At 33.4% G+C, this 21,620-nt stretch overlaps 2 protein-coding genes and 1 long non-coding RNA gene across 8 annotated transcripts in view; all 3 read right to left on the bottom strand.

Moving 5' to 3' along the window:
- Positions 1-21,620, bottom strand: part of nolo (ADAMTS-like no long nerve cord) — an 875,808-nt gene that overhangs the window by 172,639 nt on the left and 681,549 nt on the right. The window lies entirely within an intron of this gene.
- Positions 426-2,786, bottom strand: LOC111505392 (uncharacterized). The gene is made up of 2 exons (XM_023160185.2): positions 2,629-2,786; positions 426-876 (listed from the first exon to the last, which is right to left on the bottom strand). Exons 1-2 carry the CDS (start codon positions 2,638-2,640, stop codon positions 541-543), a joined length of 348 nt encoding a protein of 115 aa, XP_023015953.2. The 5' UTR covers positions 2,641-2,786; the 3' UTR covers positions 426-540.
- LOC141487315 (uncharacterized) lies at positions 15,427-19,114 on the bottom strand. Its single transcript, XR_012468324.1, has 2 exons — positions 18,501-19,114; positions 15,427-15,717 (listed from the first exon to the last, which is right to left on the bottom strand). It is a non-coding gene; the product is annotated as an uncharacterized lncRNA (long non-coding RNA).

The raw sequence follows: 21,620 nt of genomic DNA on the forward strand, positions 1-21,620 counted from the left end.
ATTGTTTTGTTTCGAACATAAATTGTTAACATGAGTTCAATAGATAATTTTGCAATAAGAATGTGATTTTAAATCAAGTGATGATTTAATAGCATTAGCCACTCATGAAAAGAAGCTGAAATTCTTGGAGCTGGCAAGTAGTGTATGATTGATTCGCAGATTTTACAGTTTTTCTTCCATCTACTCTTAAATTACATTGATGTCAAAAATAAGTAAACTCTAAATATTTTTTAATGAAATGAGGGCTATGATTTTCTTATTGTGGGTAATATATCATATTTCTATATTTGAATGAATATCTGAAAGCAACATATCTATTCAACAAACCGTTTCGAGTAAATCTTCCTTCTATCCCCAAATCTAATAGTTGAATATGTGTTATATAATGTATTTCGGAAGGATAAATAAGTGAATAAAAACAGTGATTAAGAGTGGTAAATAGAGTTACCGAAATTTATTCGAGAAAGAGAAAATTTACACCATATTTTACAAAGAAAGAAAAGATCATTGGTACACATCAGCCCCATGAACACTATACATCTATTTGCCGTGGGTGTCTGGGATCCATTGTCCTCCCAAAGCTCCTTCAAGAGCGCCTCTGGCGGATCCGTGACCTGCGATTCCAGCACCCCATCCCAATCCTCCGACGCCCCATCCAAGACCTGCACCAGCCAATCCAAGTCCAGCTGGTCCGAAACCAAGTCCCAAAGCGGGTGCTCCCACAATGGCAGCACCATGAGCAGCTACAGGTACATCAGGGATCCATTGGCCTCCAAGAGCACCTTCGAGGGCACCTCTGGCACTATGACCTCCATAACCCAGGCCAATGCCGCTGGCGCTGGTGTAGGCAACGGCTACGAAAAGGATTGCTACGGCCTGGAAAATTACAATCGATTGATCAAATTTAGATTCATGAGGAAATTATATTTTTATTACTTTACTCAAAACCAGTCAGATCAATATTGCATTGATGTGAATGTGACTGATATTTACTTCAATTTGCATAGAAGTAAGTCAAATGTTTTATTGGCTATGTTGGAATTCATCTGTTTGAATATTTCAGTAGTATTATGAATTGAAAAATATTCTGATCTGATACTGGTTAATAAATTTCCTACAATGTTCTCAATCTTGTTATCAACAACGTGTTTTCAATAATCGTAGTAAAATTATCTCATGATTATTCATCAGAGTTCTTGAGCGATTGCTGTTGAATATTTAACAAAACAGATACACAAGAATCGAGAAGAACCGATGATGAGGTAAAAAAAAGCAAACAATGTTAAATGAATCAAAATATGCGAAAGAGGTAGGATTAGGAACATTCCTTGCATTGCTTAACATTTCTTGCTTAACAGTGGGTTCGTTGATATTTGTATCAATCTTATTTGTATTCCGATCTCTGTTCTATCAACCTATGCACAAAATATTACTTTGAAGACCCTAGTATTGATAATCTGGAGACATTTCAATGTAAAACTTTAAAAAAATATATCGAATTTGATGATATTGATAACAAAATAAACAAGCAAACAACTGGTTTGTTTTGTTGTCCTACTTGCAAGTAATATAGTAAGCACATTTTTGACTGGAATTTTTTGAAAGTCTTTGTTGTTTTCTATTATCAAGATTATTTCAAGTATGTTGATTTTCTGGATAAAAGTATTGATATAAAATTGATATAAATTTTAACTTTTGTCTTCCGATATTATGCTTATGGTTTCATCATTCTTTACAATCCCCCATCAAATACGTTATCACTGAAGGACAAATGTATATTTTATAATCACTTATACCTTTACTCAGAAACCGACTTATGAGTTATTGTTGAAAATTGAGAATTTATTTTGTACACATACACATATCGTAAATAACTCAAGTATTTTCCACAAATCACAAATATTATTAGATCTATTACTCTACTATTGTCTATCTGTATCCCCTCATAGTGGAAAATCAATGAAAGATATGAAACGACTGTAATGTTATTAATAGAAAAACACAGAGGAAAGTATATTGATAATTTTTTTTCGATTTTAAAACTTGAAACCCTTATTTTTTTCTAATAAAATCGTGATAAAATATTTCTGAATTTATTTCTGAATACATACTTTTCAGAAATATTCCGTGGTAGGAAATGCAAGTTAGAAGTTACTACTTCAAAAGAATTTTCCTTCGTATGAAAACGATAGCTGAACAAAAATATCAAAAATATTCTAAAATCGTAATAATGTATACTTGGTGTGTAAATTGATGCAAATTTGAATAATTTGGAAATCTTCATGACTTAAGTACACACTTATTGTGATTATGACCATTAGCTTTTCGACAAACTATCAGAAAAGTCAATATATGATTTGATATCCACTTGACGTAATTAGTTCCATCAAAATTCATATTATCATATTTTGCGTTTCCATTTTTGTCAACTGAAAGGAACTGAATGTATGAAATTTAGAATTGTAACTATAGTTTTTTGCAAATATTTTCTTTTATTATGAAGAGATGTGGCATGGTTTCATTCATACACAATAATTGTTGAGAACTCTAGGATTTGGTTCAAGTAAACTTCAAAAAATGGTGAAAGAAAGAAATTAATAAAATGATATATGAATAAATGTTACTTACCAAAGAGTTCATGTTGTTCAGTTGATATGGAACAAGTGATACGAATAACTGCAATCGCACCTTATTTTATATAGTGACTGATAACCTTGTCCACACCCAAATAGGACACCTAACAGTATTTCTTGCAACGCATGCATGCACTCGGGGCGGCTAGGATAGGAAAAAATTAAGAAATGCGAAAAATCCCTGTCGAATTCTCCGGGTATTGCATCAGCTCTCGCAGATGACGATTCAGTTGCGAGATACTGTCTGGTGATGTGAGGGATGGTTATCGACCTAGACGAATGAATCTTCTACTAAAGCGTGGTAAACTTGTGGCGTGGTAACTTTGGGGAAGAGCGCTTTAGGAAATAAATATTTGGCTGGGAGGTTCTCGATTAAGTTTTTGATCGAATTTGTAGAAGCATTGTGTTTAGAGTTGATTAGTTCACTTTGTATTCATTTATTGCTGATAATTTATATATTTTTCACAAAAACACACCAAAACACAAAAATAATTCAGGGTGTATTGAGTTGAACTTTGAAGTGAATCGATAAGATCCTACTGCTTCCCATCAAATCAGTTTTCAGCCAAGAAAATGTGGTATAGATCTGATGCATCTGAAATTCATCATCTTCCAAGTTCGCATAAATCATTAATTTATGTTAATGTATTTCTATGTTAATGTCTTCCTATTAAATGAAAAAAAAAGCAATGGTTATATGTCACGTTATCTCTCATTTTCGTTGTCTAAGAATTCAGTATTCAGAATAAGTGTTAGTGGACCGTAATTGTGATTGGAGACCTGTAACTCAGAATTTTTTTTGATAAATCGCGATCTCCGATGGGATGAGCTGATTTAAACACTGGAATTGATGAACACAACTCCAGTCACATTTATTGTCCAATACTTGTTTTCAGATGTAGCTCTCTGAGATTGACACTTTCCTGAACATCCCCATGCATTTATTGATAGTGGTGTTTTCCATTCAGTAATTGAAATGTTCCTTAATTTTGCCTTCCAAACATATTTCCAATTGGAAGGAATCCAATATTGAAGTATCAAGAATCAACATAGATTTTCTATATCTATAAAATATAAGTCAGATTTTGAAGAACACATTAGCCTATTCGATGCAATATTCCTATGAAGTATCCACTCTGTAACACAATAATCTACATTATTTGAATGATACCGTTTGTTCGTCTTCAGCTCATTAAAGTGAGAGTTCAATGGCAAGTCACCGATAGAAACCAATGCATATCTTTTGGCATTATTGTTTCAATTCCATTTCTTCCATTCGAATAAGAAAATTGTTGCATTGGTTGTGGGTGCAATATACTGATTTTATACTGAATATGCAACATTATTGAGTGCATTTGTGACAAAAAGGAAAAATTTTGTTCTGAGCAACATTCAAATTGAAACGGAAACCGATGAAATATAATTAGATTTGTGAAAATGAAAGGCTGAATTTTTTTATTTCATTGATGGAGAGAGTTTGGAATTGAACAATAATGGGATATTTCGAAAAATTGATAGACGTAGACGTAACTACATGGTAGGAAATCATCATGAAAAATGAGAATTGAAAGTTTCTCTGTTTTTTTAACAATTTTATTTGTAACTAACAATACTGCAGTTTCGTCCTATGAGGACATTTTCAAACTTATACATTAAACCAAAAGTGATTGATTACATTAGCCCTGATTTAACACCACTGTAGGTAATAACAGGGGTACTCAACTTAACTGAGTCCCTGTTTACCTGTGACTATGTGGATACGCAAATTTGAAAACCAGTGAGTAAACTAGATCGATTTGATTATTTAACAGGTTGCACCCGCAATGTTTATGCTTATGAATTTCCAAGGATTCCATCCATTTAAGTTTGTAACCCTTCCTTGCATACTGCTAAATTTCCGTATCGTTTAGATTCGGGAACTAGTGGTTGCAACCCAAGGAATGGTTTGAAAACTTTGAATGAGTTTTATCAATTTCACGTTCAGCATAACGTTTTGAGAAATTTCGACCACATTGTCCCACACTATTATACTCCGAACACTTAAGCTTATAAACTCCAGATTTTTCCAACTTGTTCACTTTATCTTTGGCAATGAAAAGCAAATCAGTTAACCTGGCATGTGGTCTGAATGCCACTTCCACATAGTTTTTTCTGAAGAAACCCGCAATTATCTCTGTTCTTTTACCAAAATATGTTAGAGTTACCCATTTCTTGATTTCTTATTGTTTGATATGTGGGTATATTGATCTGTAAGTGAATTTACGGCTTTGTTTTCTGACTAACTTCTGAGTTGTGTCTACATTGAAACCATTATTATGGTCTATTTGCGAATTCATTTCAATTTCCCAATTTTGAAAATTGACGAAAAGACTCTGTGTTTCTACTAAACGTTATGAATTATGAATATAAAGAGATATCGTGATGCGATGAGAATAACCCATGTAAATGAAAACAATATCGAGGAACAATTACAGCCTGCAGGAGTATTCAGTTTGTGGTATCACATCATCACAATCATTAGCGCACAATTGTTTAGAGGAACAAAATATAATAAACAATTTTTTGTGAGGTTGTTGTTTGATTTGTCAGATATCAATATAGGTAATTTTCGAAACTTCGTGAATATATTTGTATTGAAGAAGTTATTAGTAGTTATTTGCTAACTTCAAATAGTGATTCCGAAAAAAAAAGAATAACACTGTCTACAAAAAGATGGCTGAAATTCTGCAACAACTCAACAAAGGTCAAGTTACAAAAATCCTACCTCATTTCGATATCGACACTAATGGAGCAGTATCAGATTTGAGAATAAAATTGGAAGCAGAAACCAAGTTTACGAATCCGAAAGACTTCGACTTCACAATTCTGCTGAAGTAATTATACAATGATGAATGTTTATTTTGTGCTTCAACCAGTCGAGACTGTAATACAGCGAGAGTGTAAAATATTGAATTTTTGTGCATTCAAGTTATGGTACAGTTAAAAAAATTCCGGTAGGAAATTAATTTTTTTTAAATTTGGATTGAATAAGCAGTTCGATAATACTCAGTTTAGAAGTAGGTACGGGTATACTGCGTATAAAGTTTGATGAAAAGAACTAAAATTGCAAAAAACTTATGACAAAAACCTACCATGTTTTGAAAAATTTCAACAATCTCTATTTCGAAAACAAATCATTCTTCGTTAAACATTTTGAAGGAAAAATGTGTTTATTTTGACGAGATCAACCACATACTTAGTTTTTGTAATGTACTCAGCAACTTCACTTAGCGCCCTAGGAGCTAAGTAATATGCATCGATATAGAAAATTGTAAATATTTCGAAAACGATCACATCCAGCGTTGTTGAGGACGTATCCCTTTTTTACTTGGAAAAGGTGTGGGAATAAGGTTTTTTCATGAAAAGTACCAAAAGTTTACTGTCAAAAAAGGGCAATTTGAAATAAATAATGACAGCGTACGCAGCACCCTATAGATGTTACATGAAAATTGATACGAAATTATGATTTCCCACGTCAAAAATCCCCGGGTAGCGAGTTTCGTGCAAATAACTTATTTTTCGCAAGAGTCATTTTGAAAAACGAACAAAAAAATTCAATTTCAACACCCCTTATCTCCGAAACGAAGCATTTTCGGACACAAGGTCTCGAAATTGTCTCAAAAATACGTCATTTGAATACTTCAACGTACTTATGTTACACCCTGTATAATAGATGGATCAATAGATTTGGAGAACCTTCCAGAATAACCACAGATCAAGGAAGACACTTCAAGAGTACCTTATTTTCTGAATTTTCGAAAATATTGCGTTTTAATCACTTAAGAACTACACCATATCTTCCAAGTTATAATTGTATGATTGGAAGGTTCCACAGAACTATGAAAGCTACTCTGAAATGCCATTCTGGAAAATGGTTATTTCTCGTCTTGTCTAGCTCTGTAACTGTTCAATCAATTACCTGCTGAATATACCACTCACACGTATAAACTGAAAATTTACTTGATTGACAGTCCTAACAAAACTGACGAATTGGATGATATTTTTGATTATGTACATGTAAAGTGTAAATATGTGTATGTTTATTCATTCAGTAATGAATAGTTCTGATAAATTCGGCACTTCTCATTCCCCTCAATGTATTCTATATCCCCCGGAACGTAGTGCAATACCGGTGTTTCGACGATACCGTATTAGTATCGGTATCGTAATTTGAATTACATGCTATAAAGGTCCACATTAATATATAATGAATGCACAATGTATTTAAAGTACTCGATTGGATAAGTATTAATGCTATATTGCTTAAAATCGCTTCGTAAATAAGCCAGTATTTCTGACAATGAAAAATAGTTATTGTGGGTTGAGAGAATTACGTCATTAATGGTAAATTTGTATATCCGATATAACAACATTATAATTCCCAAGAAAATGCATTCAATAGCAATGAAATCAGAAAAAATAATTTTGTAAGTTGCTCAACTTTCAGACGTTTCCGAATCTAAAAAAACTCGAAAACTGTTTTTCTTTTCTTTTCAGAACTCATCATTTCTTTTGATAAGATCTGCTTATATTCAATATGCCTGAAGCATTGTCGAAATAGTCTCAACAAATAGTAGCGTCTTTAATAGACTACTTTGAAAGAGAACGTGAGAATGGAGGACCTTTACTTCCACTAACTGATGTTAGAGACGTAACTTATATTAATTGTATTAATTACCTTTTCTACATCTATAAGAACTGAATAAAAATTATACAGCGAATATTCAAATGTTGGGTTGGATTAAATATTTGTCGATTGTTGATTTCAGAGGGTTGCATATGCCTTGAAGTTGAGTATTACTAGTGAAAACCGTATTGCGACTAAATCTAATAGAAGTGAAGTATTCGGCAATCCGTTGAAACAGCGAAAACGGCTGAAACCAGTGGTAGATATTGATGATTTCGATCAAACTACCATTCGAAATGTAATCTATGATATGCACAAAACCAGTAAGTATTTTGTATTGATTTATTCAATATACAATATTTGACGACAACAATTATTTCAGAAAAACATATTAATTTGAAAACTTTGAAAGAACTGAAAAAACGTAATCTTTTCAAATGCTGTAAGACATCTTAATGGACAAAATGGTTTTACATACAAAAAAAAAATCCACGTCGTGGTTTGATGGAGCTGCCTAGTATTGCAATGAAACGTATACACTTTTTACATGCTTACATGAAACTCAGGAAAGACGGTTAACACCAGTTTGTATTCTTGGATGAAACTTGGGTATTCAAAGATGGCACCAATGGGCGATCTTGGAATGATCACAGCATAAAAAGTGTCAAAAAGACTAAGGTTGGTGGTGCAAGGTGAATACAACCATAAAATAAAAACAGAATAAATACACTAGCTGATTTATTTTATTTCAAGATATATTGTACTTCATGCTGGATGCAGTACTGGGTTTATTCGTGGAGCAGACCTAATTATATTTTCAAAAACGAATAATTGTGATTACCACGGAGAAATGAACCAACAAAATTCTCTGCATTGGTTTGATACCAACTATTGATGAATTCAGAAGAGGCTTCAGTTATAGTCATGGATAATGCAAGTTATCACAGCACTGTTATTAATAAAGCCCCAACAACAGCATCGTAGAAAGCTGAAATCCAAGAATGGTTATCAAACAATAACATTCTTCGAAATTCGAAAATACTTTTCTCAAACCACAATTGGTGGATTCAGTTGCAAAGTGATTGAAATTGTTATATAAGCTAAATCAATACATTATAAATTTACGTTGTAGGAATAAACCACCACCTAGATATGAAGTTGATACGCTTGCAGAAAAATATGGGCATCAAGTGCTTCGTCTTCCACCGTATCACTGCATCGGATATATTTGGGGATTAACAAAATATGTTTATAGGGATGATATGGGACGAGATGGCACTTCAGCTGACAAATCCTGGGCTATATGGAAAGAAGCTTTAAATAAACCTACACCTGAAACTATTCGACATATCGAACAAAACATAAAATTATATTGGGGTAGAGAATTTGGGTTTGGCAGGGAAGATGTTCAGCCTCTTATACTGAATTTCGATTCCAATGATGATGACGAGTTGTAATTGAAAAATATATAAAATATTTTATTTTTCATTACTTATTATGAAAAAAAGGTGAAGTGCCACTTCAATTGTATTTCAAGTGAGTTAGTTAATAGTAAGTAAGGTTACTAGCAATAAAACGAATCAACAGTATAAACAAAATTGGAAGTTCGAAATAGTGCACATGTTGGCAACGCCGTAACTGGTCATCTTGTGAAGTCATTCACTGCTTAACGTGAATATCCTATGTCCTATACCATCAAGGACTTTTTTGTAGACCTTTTAAAGTTGTACAATACTGTAGTACATCTTTTGATCTATCTTGTAGGGTTCAGCCAGTGTTTGCAATGTAAGCACAAAAATGTGTTTATTCACGACATCATATCAGAAATCTCTGAAATTATTAGTGTTATGCGTGTACATAGGTCTATCTATATAGAAAAAACCTGCATCAAAATCCATTGTGTAGTTTTGAAGATCCAAGCATACGTCCTCATTGAAAATGTTCAATAAGATATAAATTCTGTTTTTCGAATGGTAATTCAAGTTTGAATTGAAAATAGTAGTCATGAACTTTGTGGAATGTTATTTTTTAGTGAGTGTGGAAATATATCCTTTTTTGCACGCAACTTCCATTTCCGAAGCGCAATTTATTTTTGTAAGGACAAAACTACATTACAGGAAATTCCTCAAGGCGCTCTCAGAGCGCATCTGTATAATAAGATCTTGATGGCATTACCTGCCCAAATCTTGCGTATGACATATTCCATAATATAATTCATTATTACATTGAAGTGGCTTTTCCATCAATTCGTTTTCGTGAACAGAAAAAAAATTCTTATATTATCACGCAGGAATTCAAAGGCTTGGCTTCGCTTTATTCCGAGTGTGCCAGGGAAGAAGATCGCTATAAAACTGTGAGCAAGCATCTCGCACAAATATATAGGGAAGAATTGAAGGAAAATCATAAACGCCATGTTGATCATATAATAGCAAAATCCAATAATAAGTCGAAAACACTGTGGCAGATGATTAACCATCTCAGTAAAAATGACAAACGAAACAATAATATTGAAATGAATGATGGTAATGTTGAGATATAAAAAATCGAGATGGCTAATAATTTCAATGCCCTTTTTTCCTCTATGAAGTGTCATGATGAGATAGACATTAAATTTGTAGAAAATAATGTTTCCATCTGCCAAAACTCCTTTTTTATGCATCCCATTACTGAATATGACCTAATTGATTTGATAAAAACACTAAAAAAACTCGGGTGCAAGTGGTTATGATGAGATTTCAAACAAGCTCCTGAAAAAATGTGCTCATGAGTTATCATATCCGCTGCATCACACCATTAACCTATCACTAGAATATGGAATGTCTCCTGACAAACTGAAAATTGCTAATGTTGTACCAATTTATAAAAAGGGTGATAAAAATTTGTATGAAAACTATAGCGGCATTAGTTTGCTTTCTAGTGTATCAAAAGTATTTGAGTTGAATATCAAATATCAATTGATTTCCTTCATTTCTATGAAAAACATTCTCTCATCGAACTAACATGGATTCACAAGGAATAAGAGTACAGAAACAGTTATATGTGATTTCAGTGAACACATTATAAATGCTTTTGATTGCAAATTACACATTTGTGGTTCATTTATAGATTTTTCAAGAGCTTTCGACACTGTGAACCATAATTTACTGCTACAGAAATTGGAACGATATGGCGTGAGAGGGACTGCTCACAAGTTAATTAAATCATATCTGAAAGGCAGAATTCAACGAGTATTGTTGAGATCTATACTCGGACCACTTTTCTTCATCATTTTTGCGAATGACTTGTTTCACTATTTTCAACAACTTTCATCAGTACACGTGGTAATCTATGCGAATGATATAAATTTCATTTTAACAGAGAAAGACTCGGCAACACAGATATTACTGGAAATGTATACCAGCAAATCATAATATGGGCAAGTAGAAATCCCCTGAAACTCGATATAACTAAAACTGTGCTGATGAAATTTACTATGGTTACAAATGAGTCCGAGATTTTCAGTATACATCACAGTTGATTACAGTGTCACCTGGATACCACATATCGACTCACTTTGTAAATACTACGTAAAAATTGTTATGCGTTAAGATTCTTGTCTAACTACTGTAATGCTGAAATCTTGTTGAGTCTGTACTATGCCACTATTAATTGTCATTTGCGATACAGGATTTTGAATTGGGGTACGGTATCGTCCATGGAAAAGATTTTCATATTATAAAAGTCGGCAGTTCGAATAATTGTTAAACTTGGATGGAGAGAGTCATGCAGGAGCTCCTTCAAAAACCTGAAACTTCTTACGGATGTTGGGATATATGTTTATGAATTATGTATTTTTGTTTATAATAACAAATCAAGTTTTTCATCGAGCAAGCAAACTCATGATTATCCAACTCGCTCTGGAAATTTGCTAGTATCTCGATCACATCTCGGACCAAAAATTTTCAACAAATTAGACGTGAATATAAAGGCAGCCCTCAATATAAATATTTTCAAATCAAGATTGAAAACTTGTTTAATTGAAAAAAATGTCTACTCCTTGGAGAAATTTCATCGATGATTTTATCCCTCTCCATGTTATTTGTGTTTCTTGTTCATTTGGCAAATCATTTGTAAATGCCTATAGTTTTTTCCTTTTTTTAAGCTGATGTTTTCCTTGTTATTGTATATTGGAAGATATGTTTTTTCTTTTTTTTTTCATTGTACCTTTCAACAAGTGAAACATTTCATAATAAATAAATAATACCACGAGAATGGAGAAATCTCGGTGTCATCCCTTTTTAAAGATGGAACAATTATTAGTAAATTATAATTTTTATTCGGTACAAGAGTACCTAGGGTATGCAATTTCTTATTGATAAGTATGTCGTTTCTTACCAAAAATGAATTAAAATTATTCATCTTTACTCTCCGAAGAATGATCGATATTCTTCTAGATTACCCTCATGCAGTTTCTACTAGACATACCATCTAAAATATTGTCACCATTTTTTTTAGCTTTCATCTTTATACATTTCATCTATATATTATCTTTCTATCTTTACATATTTTATACATACAATATCTTCTCAAGCACACATCTACTTAGCTGACACTCATCTATTATTTTGTATTTTACTAAAAACTAAATACCGTTGCACTTGTCATAAGTGTATTTTGTACATAACATGATGAAGTAAATAAAAAAAAGAACGGTGCCTTTGCCAAAGTAACGATTTACATTGGATTCTAATCGCTGGAGATTAAATCCATTTGGAAAAACATTTATTCCACATAAACACAGTTCTCCAGATGAAAGAGTCCTTAAACTGTGAAGTTCAAGGTGTACTGTGTTGTTGAAATTCAAAACGATGAGCAGCCACAGTCCGTCGCAAATTTCTGATATGTACAACTCTTGGTGAAATCAAATGTGCTAAGTCACTTGAACACTTCCCGTGAAAGAATCTACAGGGTGTAACATAAGTACGTGGGTTTTTTGACGTGGGAAATCATAATTTCGTATTAATTTTTATGTAACATCCAGAGGGCGCTGCATACGCTGTCATTATTCATTTCAATTTGCTCTAACTTTTTTGACAGTGAACTTTTGGTACTTTTCATGAAAAAACCTAATTCCCACACCTTTTCCAAGTAAAAAAGGTACATCTCCTCATAAACGCTGGAGGTGATCGTTTTCGAGATATTTACAATTTTTTATATCGATGCAAATTACTAAGCTCCTAGGGCGCTAAGTGAAGTTGCTGAGAACATTATAAAAACTAAGTATGTGGTGGATCTCATTAAAATAAACAACTTTTGCCTATAAAATGTTTAACGAAGAATGATTCGTTTTCGAAATACAGATTGTTGAAATTTTTCAAAACATGGTAGGTATTTGTCATAAGTTTTTTGCAATTTTAGTTATTTTCATCAAACTTTATATGCAATTTAACCGTACAGACTTCTGCTTAACTGAGCATTATCGAACTGCTTATTCAATCCAGAATAAAAAAATTTGTCAGGTTTAATTATCCAATTACAAAGTGCTATATTTTGGAGTTTGTAAAAAAACAATTTGAAGAAATGCTATGTTATTTATTATGAAAATAAACTTATAAAAAATGAACGAAGCAACTATTACAACATCTGTTCAAAGTAACGACCCTCAACAGTAATACAAGCTTCTGCTCTCCTCATCGAAGAATTCCGCACCCGTTGAAAAATGCCCGGAGTGTTTCTTATCGTTTCGCAGCAAGCTATGATGTGATCCCTCAACATTTTTTCGTTTTCAATGGGGATAGCATAAACTAGTGATTTTATGTGTTCCCAAAAGAAAAAATCGACGGGATTGAGGTCCGGTGACCTTGGGGGCCAATGCTCAGTGCCTCCTCTTCCTATCCATCGTTGGGGATATGCTAAGTCTAAAAAATTTCTTGCTATCACACTAAAATGAGCAGGAGCTTCATCGTGCATAAACCAAGAGTGATTTCGGAGACCAATGGGAACATCTTCCATAAGTTGGGAAAGCTCGTGTTCCAAAAAATGTAGGTAAGCATCTCCATTCAAACATAAGGAAAGAATATAGGGCCCAATCAAATAATCCCCAATTATGCCTACCCATACATTAAAATAGAATATGTCTTGGAAATGCGTTTGCGTTATCGCATGTGGGTTATCTCCCGCCCAGATGTGATTGTTATGGAACTTCATGATACCAATTATTGAAAAATTAGCCTCATCTGTGAAGAGGATTTTCGATTAAATTTTCGGATGTTGTTCGACTTTTCTTTGAAGTTATTGAGCAAATTCGATACGTGGTTGGAAATCACGTAGCGTAAGTGCCCGGACACGCTAAATATGATAAGGATATAATTGCTGTTCCTTTAAAATTCTATAAACTGTCATGTGACTAACATTTAAAGTTTGACTAATTTTTCCTGAACTTGTCTGTGGATGTTCACTAAATTCTTCGAAAACCGCCTCCTCCAATTCTATAGTTCTTGTAGTCCGTGGCCGTTCTACTGCAGGATTTGTTTCAAAGCTTCCAGATTCGGAAAGTCGCCGGAAAAGATTCGCAAATGTCGCTGCACAAGGAGTCACGTGTTGGGGATACCTTTCCTGATAGATGCGTCTGGCCTCGTTTGAATTTCCGTCAGCCCAGCCGTATGATAGATAGATAGATAGATAACTTTATTACCTCATTAGCCACATAAGTGTAGGTTCGTTAGTTACAATCATCGGATACATCCGGATACAATCATTAAAATCTAACATTATATTGAAAAAAATTAAAAAAAAAAAAGGTAGAATTAATGATATAAAAATGTTAAAGAAACAGTACAATAAACAAGTATTCTCACCCAGATTTGAATGCAAAATTACTATTTATTAACATTTAGAAGATCTACGAATTCTTGAATATTATAAAGCGGATTGTCAGCCAGTAGAGTTTTTACAAGCTTTTTGAATCTGTTAACGGTGGTATTTTTTATTTCCTTCGGCAGTAGGTTATAAAAGTAACTTCCTGCAAAAACCATATCAGCCATTTCAGCATTCGTGAAGTCGGGCATGGTACCAAAAAATCACTTTTCAAACTCCGAACCGTGAATTTGCCAATTAATAGTTGAAAAAGTAACAGCAAACTTCTATTTTTATAAACAAACTTTCAGACCCTACTCGATTTAATCGACTTAATTTGCAAGCGGAGACTGACAAAAATCATTGAAATAAAATTTGGCTACGAAGTAATATGCATCGATATAGAAAACTGTAAATATCTCGAAAACGATCACCTCCAGCGTTGTTGAGGAGGAGTACCTTTTTCACTTGGAAAAGGTATGAGAATTAGGTTTTTTCATGAAAAGTACCAAAAGGTCACTGTCAAAAAAGTTAGTGCAATCTGAAATAAATTATGACAGCGTACGCAGCGCCCTCTAGACGTTATATGAAAATCATACAAAATTATAATTTTCCACATCAAAAAAACCCCGGGTACCGAATGTCTTGCAAATAACTTATTTTTTGCAAGAGTTATTTTCAAAAAACGAACAAAAAAATTCAATTCCAACACCCCGTATCTTCGAAACGAAGTATTTCAGGACAGAAGTTCATATAGACTTTTTTTCTTAAAATTGTCTCATAAATGCGTCACTTGAATATTTTAACGTACTTATGTTACACCCTGTATAGAAGAGAGACAAATCTCGTACCTTTGTGCAATGTTCCATGCTATCAAGCAGGCCAACAGTTGATAGCGGGAAAGACACCGTGATAGTTAGAGAAAAAGTTCCAACCAGCATCAAGAAGAGGTTTTCTCTTGGGAAAAAGATTTATTCTTCACTATCTCAAAATTGAATTACTATGTTGTTCATTGTATATGTCAATAATGTTTGTACAATACCACCACTTTACAAATTACTCGGGTATGTATAATATTGATGTTGCTGTAATGGATCTGAATGAAACTTTCACAGACTATAGATGATTTACAAAAAAAATATTTATATGATGCAATGAAACAACAATCAAATAGTTTACTACCGGCAGTGGTGCAGCAATGACTCATTTCAACGATGTTTTCTTCATCTATTCTTTCAATGGAAATTCCAACTATCACAAGCTTTATTTTTCAACATGATTGAAACAGAAACACTCACAAAAAATAATTTATAATACATTTACAAATAAATAGACAAGACACTAATGACTTCACGAATAAGCTAAACGTCTATGCTGTGTGAGATATGTAACAACATCTGGAACTCCATCCTCTCCTGTAGGTACAGCATCACCTGGACCATAGTAATCACGAGAAGGCCGAGACACGAACAAAGGAGATGGAATCATGGATGGGTCAAGAGGTGCCATGATGAGATTCTCCATACTGGGTTCGTAGATTTCACTACTGGCCATTGAGATGAGAACTACTAGTGGGAGAAACACCTGAGAAAGAATGAGATATACAGTACTGCTTCCAAGTACGTGGAATATCGAAATGATAGTGAGGAAAGATCTCCGATATTATGATGTGTGATATTTGTCATCCTTATTGAAAAATTACTGAGTTTTAAATTTGTGAGGTAACAGAATCTGTTGATAACGGATGGAAAATCTCTGATGAAAACACTTTTCTTTCACCACAAAAAACAATGTCGCTCGAAGCGCATTTCGCTTACCCCGTTTGCATCATCAGGAGATGACTAAGATACTAGCTTAGTTGGCGGAACACACGTCAAGTAATAGTATTTCTGTTCTAGTGAGAGGAAAGTATTTTCAGTTGATTCATTTTGCGCCAAAAGTTTGAATTTTTTTCATCAAGTCAGGATGAATTCTATCTAAAAAATCTATAAAACTACGATAAAACTACTAATGATTCATGGATAACTAACAGATCAGAATGATAAGTGTGAAATTAATTTTTTTTTAAATCAAATACTGTTAAATATTTTTCAAAAGCCAATATTGTACAAATACTGCTTTGTGTTGAATTTTTCCACAGAGATTTCATAATGGCATTGGCTTGTTTAATATCATCCCTGATTTGATGGCCGACGACTTCACCTCTGGCTCACAAGGTCGGAGTCGTTATGAATTGAGTCAGGTAAGTACAAATTATTTTTTTTCATTCAAACTCTCATCTAGTGAGATAATTATTCAACTATCGGTTACCAGCGACCTGCCACGGCTCTGCACGGGTGCCATGCTGATTCTGAATATAAGTTTACCAACCGGAAACAGTGCCACAGCTGCCAACCCAGTTGGGATATTATTCTTTCTCATTGCACAACTACAATATGAAATGAACGTATAAACAAAATTCCAGCCTCCAAAAATATACCGGTATAGAGAAATAGTGATGAAGAGGGAACTCTTTTTTTATGAACGCCCCTTTTCCACCGCGACTGGCGCCCCAGTTGTGATATTGAAAAATTCTCTCTTACTGTCCATAAAACGAACCTACATACAACATTTCAGACTCCGAAAATATATCGGTAAGGAAAAACAGTGATGATAATTTAACTTCATTTTATAATGCACCTTTTTACCCGTAGCTTGCGCCACAGTTATAATATTCAAAAATCCTTTCATCCACAACATGAAACGAATCTACATACAAAACTTCAGCTTCCGAAAATATAGCGGACGGAGAAACAGTGATGGAAAGTAAACTTTATCTTATGAACGCGCCTTTCTCCCATCAGCTAGTGCTCCAGTTGGAATATTCAAGAATCTTTTCTTATTGCACATCTGCAACATGAAACGAACCTACATATAAAATTTCAGCCTTTGAAAATATAGCAGTACGGACAAACAGTGATGGAAATTTAACTACATTTTATGAACGCACCTTTTTCCCCGTAGCTAGCGCCACAGTTAGAATATTCAAAAATCCTTTCATCCACAACATAAAACGAATCTGCTTACAAAATTTCAGACTCCGAAAATATACCGGACGGAGAAACAGTGACGAAAATTCAACTTCATTTTATGAACGTCCCTTTTTCTCCGCACCTAGCTCCCTAGTCGGGATGTGCAAACATCCTTTCTTATTGCACATCTACGACATAAAACTAACCTAAATACAAAATTTAGCCTCCGAAAATATAGCGGTAAGGAGAAACAGTGATGAAAAGTTAACTTTCTTTTTTGAACACGCCTTTTCCTTCGCGGCTGGTGCCCCAGTTGGAATATTTGAAAATCCTCCCTTATTGCACATCTTCAATATAAAAAAACCTGAATAAAAACATTCAGCCTCCAAAAATATATTGGTATGAACAAACAGTGATGAAAAGCTAATTTCATTTTATGAATGCATCTCCCGCGGCTGGCACCCCAGTTGGAATATTTGAAAATTCTTTCTTATTGTACATCTACAACATAAAACGAACCTACATACAAAATTTCAAACTCCGAAAATATAGCGGTACGGAGAAACAGTGATGAAAATGGAATTTTATTATATACACTCCCTGTTTTTCCCATGGGGTCCTCCCCAGTTGAAATATTGAAAAATGACTGAGTGTGTGTTAAGTAAGTGACTTTCACATTGATAAGTATAGATATATTATAAGTATGGATTGTTTCTTTAAGTACACCTTAGCTATACTATTGAAAGAGACATAACACAAACTCCTCAAAAAGACATTCACAAAAATTTATAAAACTTAAAAAAAAATAAGTAGGTTCATTACTTCAAATTTTGAAAGAACACGATCGCATCTTGGAAAATAATAGCTAGTAAGTCTATGGTATGCTATATCGATGACAATGTTTTGTCAACTGTCTTAGTGGTGAATACTCAAAAACTATTCAACATTCGAAAATATTCGTAGATAGTAAAACTTCTCCCAAAGTTTTTTTATATAAATAGTTTCTAGACATTCATTCCATCAGTTTTCCAAATTCAAATTGAAACAGTAAACAAATTTTCTCTCTATCAAAAAATCACTTCTTTTAAATCTATTTTATTTTTCACTTCGTATATGAAATATGTTTCAAAAACATCTCGTTATTTACACATTATCCGATCATTTCCATTATTCGTTATATTTTTCATCTTATGCTGAAAACGTTGAAAGCCAAATCAATTCCTGTTGTTGTAAAAGTTTTTGAAGAATTTCTCAATTCCTATAATTACATCAATAATCGATCTAACTTCCATATGATAGACTGATTGAAAGTATAAATCGACAATAAGCAATGGTTTATCAATATTTATAACTCACCAAGTATTTCATGATGGCACTCAATCAAGAGCGATTCTCGTAATATCTAAGATTTTATGAATGATGAGGAGTTCTAGTCAGTTTATATAGCGTTTTAATTCATCGACCTTGTCCGAAGTCAATTGATTATTTTTTATTCCGAACATAATCATTGACTTACAATATTACCATTTCTGGTCTTCCTCATATCCGGGGGTACTTTCGATTAAGATTTCGCACTATTCAAGATATTTAAGACTATCTATTGATGGTTAAAACATGAATTGCCTTACTAATTTGTTCGATAATTTTTTAATTGCTTCCGGTTGCGAAGAGCTCCTTGACTTAATAGGAAATAATGCAACAGTGTTAGTTCTGCTTCAATAGAAGCAAAAGTTTTTGTTTTAAGTTTGTTTTTCTTCGTATCAGCTACAGAATAAACAGGCTGAATTCTCAATTCTGAAGAAGCAAATGGAAGAAATGTAACAAAAATATAACAATTGCTCTTGGAAGCAATTCCAAGCAATTGGATCAAACTTATCATGTGTCTTTATTCATTTGATCTTCCTGATTCACATTTTTCGAGAATCCCCAAAAAATCCTAGAAGTATAAAAAAATTATGAGCCGTCACAGGACGCCTGGCAGATGTGAAATATCAAAAATGATATTTTGTGACCAATTGTTGGATACGGAAATATTTATAAAAATTATGTAATTAAAATATACATGGAAATAGTTTAATGTGGCTTTAATATACCAATAGTTGACAACTCATGAATTTTATGTAGTTATTGCAATATATCACTGAAGGTTTTAAATTATAAATATAATAATAAATATTTTGATAAAACTTCCACCATCATTAGAAAATTAATTAATTAGGTAATTTTTTGATGATAATAACAAATAAGGAAAACATTCGTACGCTAAACACAAACGGTTTTTAAATAGGTACAATTTTATCAATCTTTATCAAATGTATCCTTCAAGCAAGTGTTTCAGTGCATTTTTGTTTCATAAATAATAATTAAAAAATATGCTATAAAAATCGTGTAAAAATTGATCTTGAACAAATCAAAGTCGTTTAGAATGATTGCAAAGAAAAAAAGAATGTTTTCCCAGATGTGGAAGTGAGTAGGATCAAAGAAAAGAAATATTTGTCTATTGAAAAATGACAAATGACGATATCTGAATGATGTATCTATTCTTCAGTCATCTACGTAGAGAGAAATCATAAAGATGCTCCGTGATCACGAATACGGTTTCTTAAAGAATCTAGAGATTCTTGATACAATAGACTCCATCTTCAACAAGAGCTATCCAAAATACCGGAGGGAGAAGAGATCCATAGAGTATAAACTATTGCTATCAATTTTGTCTTCTTTTTTAAAAGGTCTGAGTTGATCAGAACCACTGAATCCAATTATAATATCATTATCTCATCGAGATCCCTATACGCAATTCATATAGTAACCTCATAACTGAAATATGGCTGCAATTGAGTGATATCAGAGCAATAGAACCGTTTCATAGAATTAAGATTATTATAGTTATTGCGAAGAAAAGACCAAGGTAGCTAGGAAATAATAAATCAAATAAAGAAAATCGGGAACCTTTGGAGATTGAATAATCATTGCCATCCACGTCTCTCCTCAAAATGATTTCTGTAGAGATTTTCATAAGTGTAATGGATCGAAAGTACATTCGACACTTGGTCTGAAGACGTTGTTTTTGAAAGTTCACAATATGTTCCTGTAGTTTGAATAGATACTTCTGAAGACGTTAAGAAGTGTCGTCAACATGAAACAGTGAAATGATTAACAGAGAAAAATAAGTGGTAAATTGGCGCAGTGGTTGTACCCCGATTGAAATCCTGGGATCCTAATTAACCCAGATATTTTCCTCGCATGCACACTGAACACGCCTGAATAAGCTGTTTTATGGTAAGCAAGACACATGTCAAAGTTTTGTCAACTGTTAATAAAACTCCCACAATGAATTGTTTTTTGAATATGCTATGATAGATTTTTTTCAAGAATTGTTTATTGAATTCATTAACGAATATTCCATAAAATATTCCAATCACGGTATATCGAATTATAAATGGCAACACATGAGATACAAAACTCCAATACCTCATGATCAAAACGAGAGTACTACGGACCTAAAACATGTTGACTTTTTGGTGAAAATCCTTCTACTGCTAGAAGCACACCTCTAGTCGTGCAATTTGAAACACAAATCTGATCATGGATGAAATCCACTGATACTGACGTACAATGAACTCACTCACCTTGGAAGTCTGATGGCCAGGGCCAACTTCCGGTAAAAATAGACAATTCATCAGTTTGTTATCATATCGAATTCATCGACGTAAAAATCATCAATCCATAGCTAGCGAAGGTTAATTTCGACTCTGAGTAATACTTCCTCAAAAGATTTCACCATCTGATGAAAGTTTCTGGGTTCCACACAAGAAGGTTAATTAACATCATAAGAAGCTGCAATACATTTGACATTGCATGGGAGGGAAAACTGAGAAGGTCAACAATGCACACTTTCAAGAAATCCGGATGTTTGAAAAATCAGGTAAATCCCACGTGACACTTTTTAAATATGACTAACTCCACCGATAATTGAACGTATGATAAATGGAGCAGAATACTTTCATGTGACCTTTGCGATACGTATTGAACATGGCATTATAGCGAGCCCCGACAGATCGAGAAATAGCATTGGTTTCTGTATAAATAATAGTTTTAACGAGATAATTATCATTGATCGACATACGCGACATAATACGTATTATGAACAGTTATTTTATCATTTGTGCCATTATTCCTGTTGAAAAATGAAACACAGCGTTCAGCCTATTCGCAAAAAGGGCAAGAAGAATCTCTCAAGTAACTATAGACCAGTCACTTTGCTATCAGTGATATCAAAAAATGATGGAGAAAGCCGTGAACCACCATATCCTCAAATATTCGGAAGGCTTCAACATTTTCAGCAATCATCAATATGGCTTTCGGAAACAAAGATCGATAGGCGACTTTCTCTCTTATATCACTCAAATATGGAATAACGCAATCGAGAAACTGCGTTGCTCTTGATATTTCAAGGTCTTTGACCGTGTGTGGGTG

This window comes from Leptinotarsa decemlineata, unplaced genomic scaffold, assembly GCF_025532065.1.
Source record: "Leptinotarsa decemlineata unplaced genomic scaffold, Ldec_3_MD MMD2_tig00078422_RagTag_RagTag, whole genome shotgun sequence".
Lineage (NCBI taxonomy): Eukaryota > Metazoa > Arthropoda > Insecta > Coleoptera > Chrysomelidae > Leptinotarsa > Leptinotarsa decemlineata.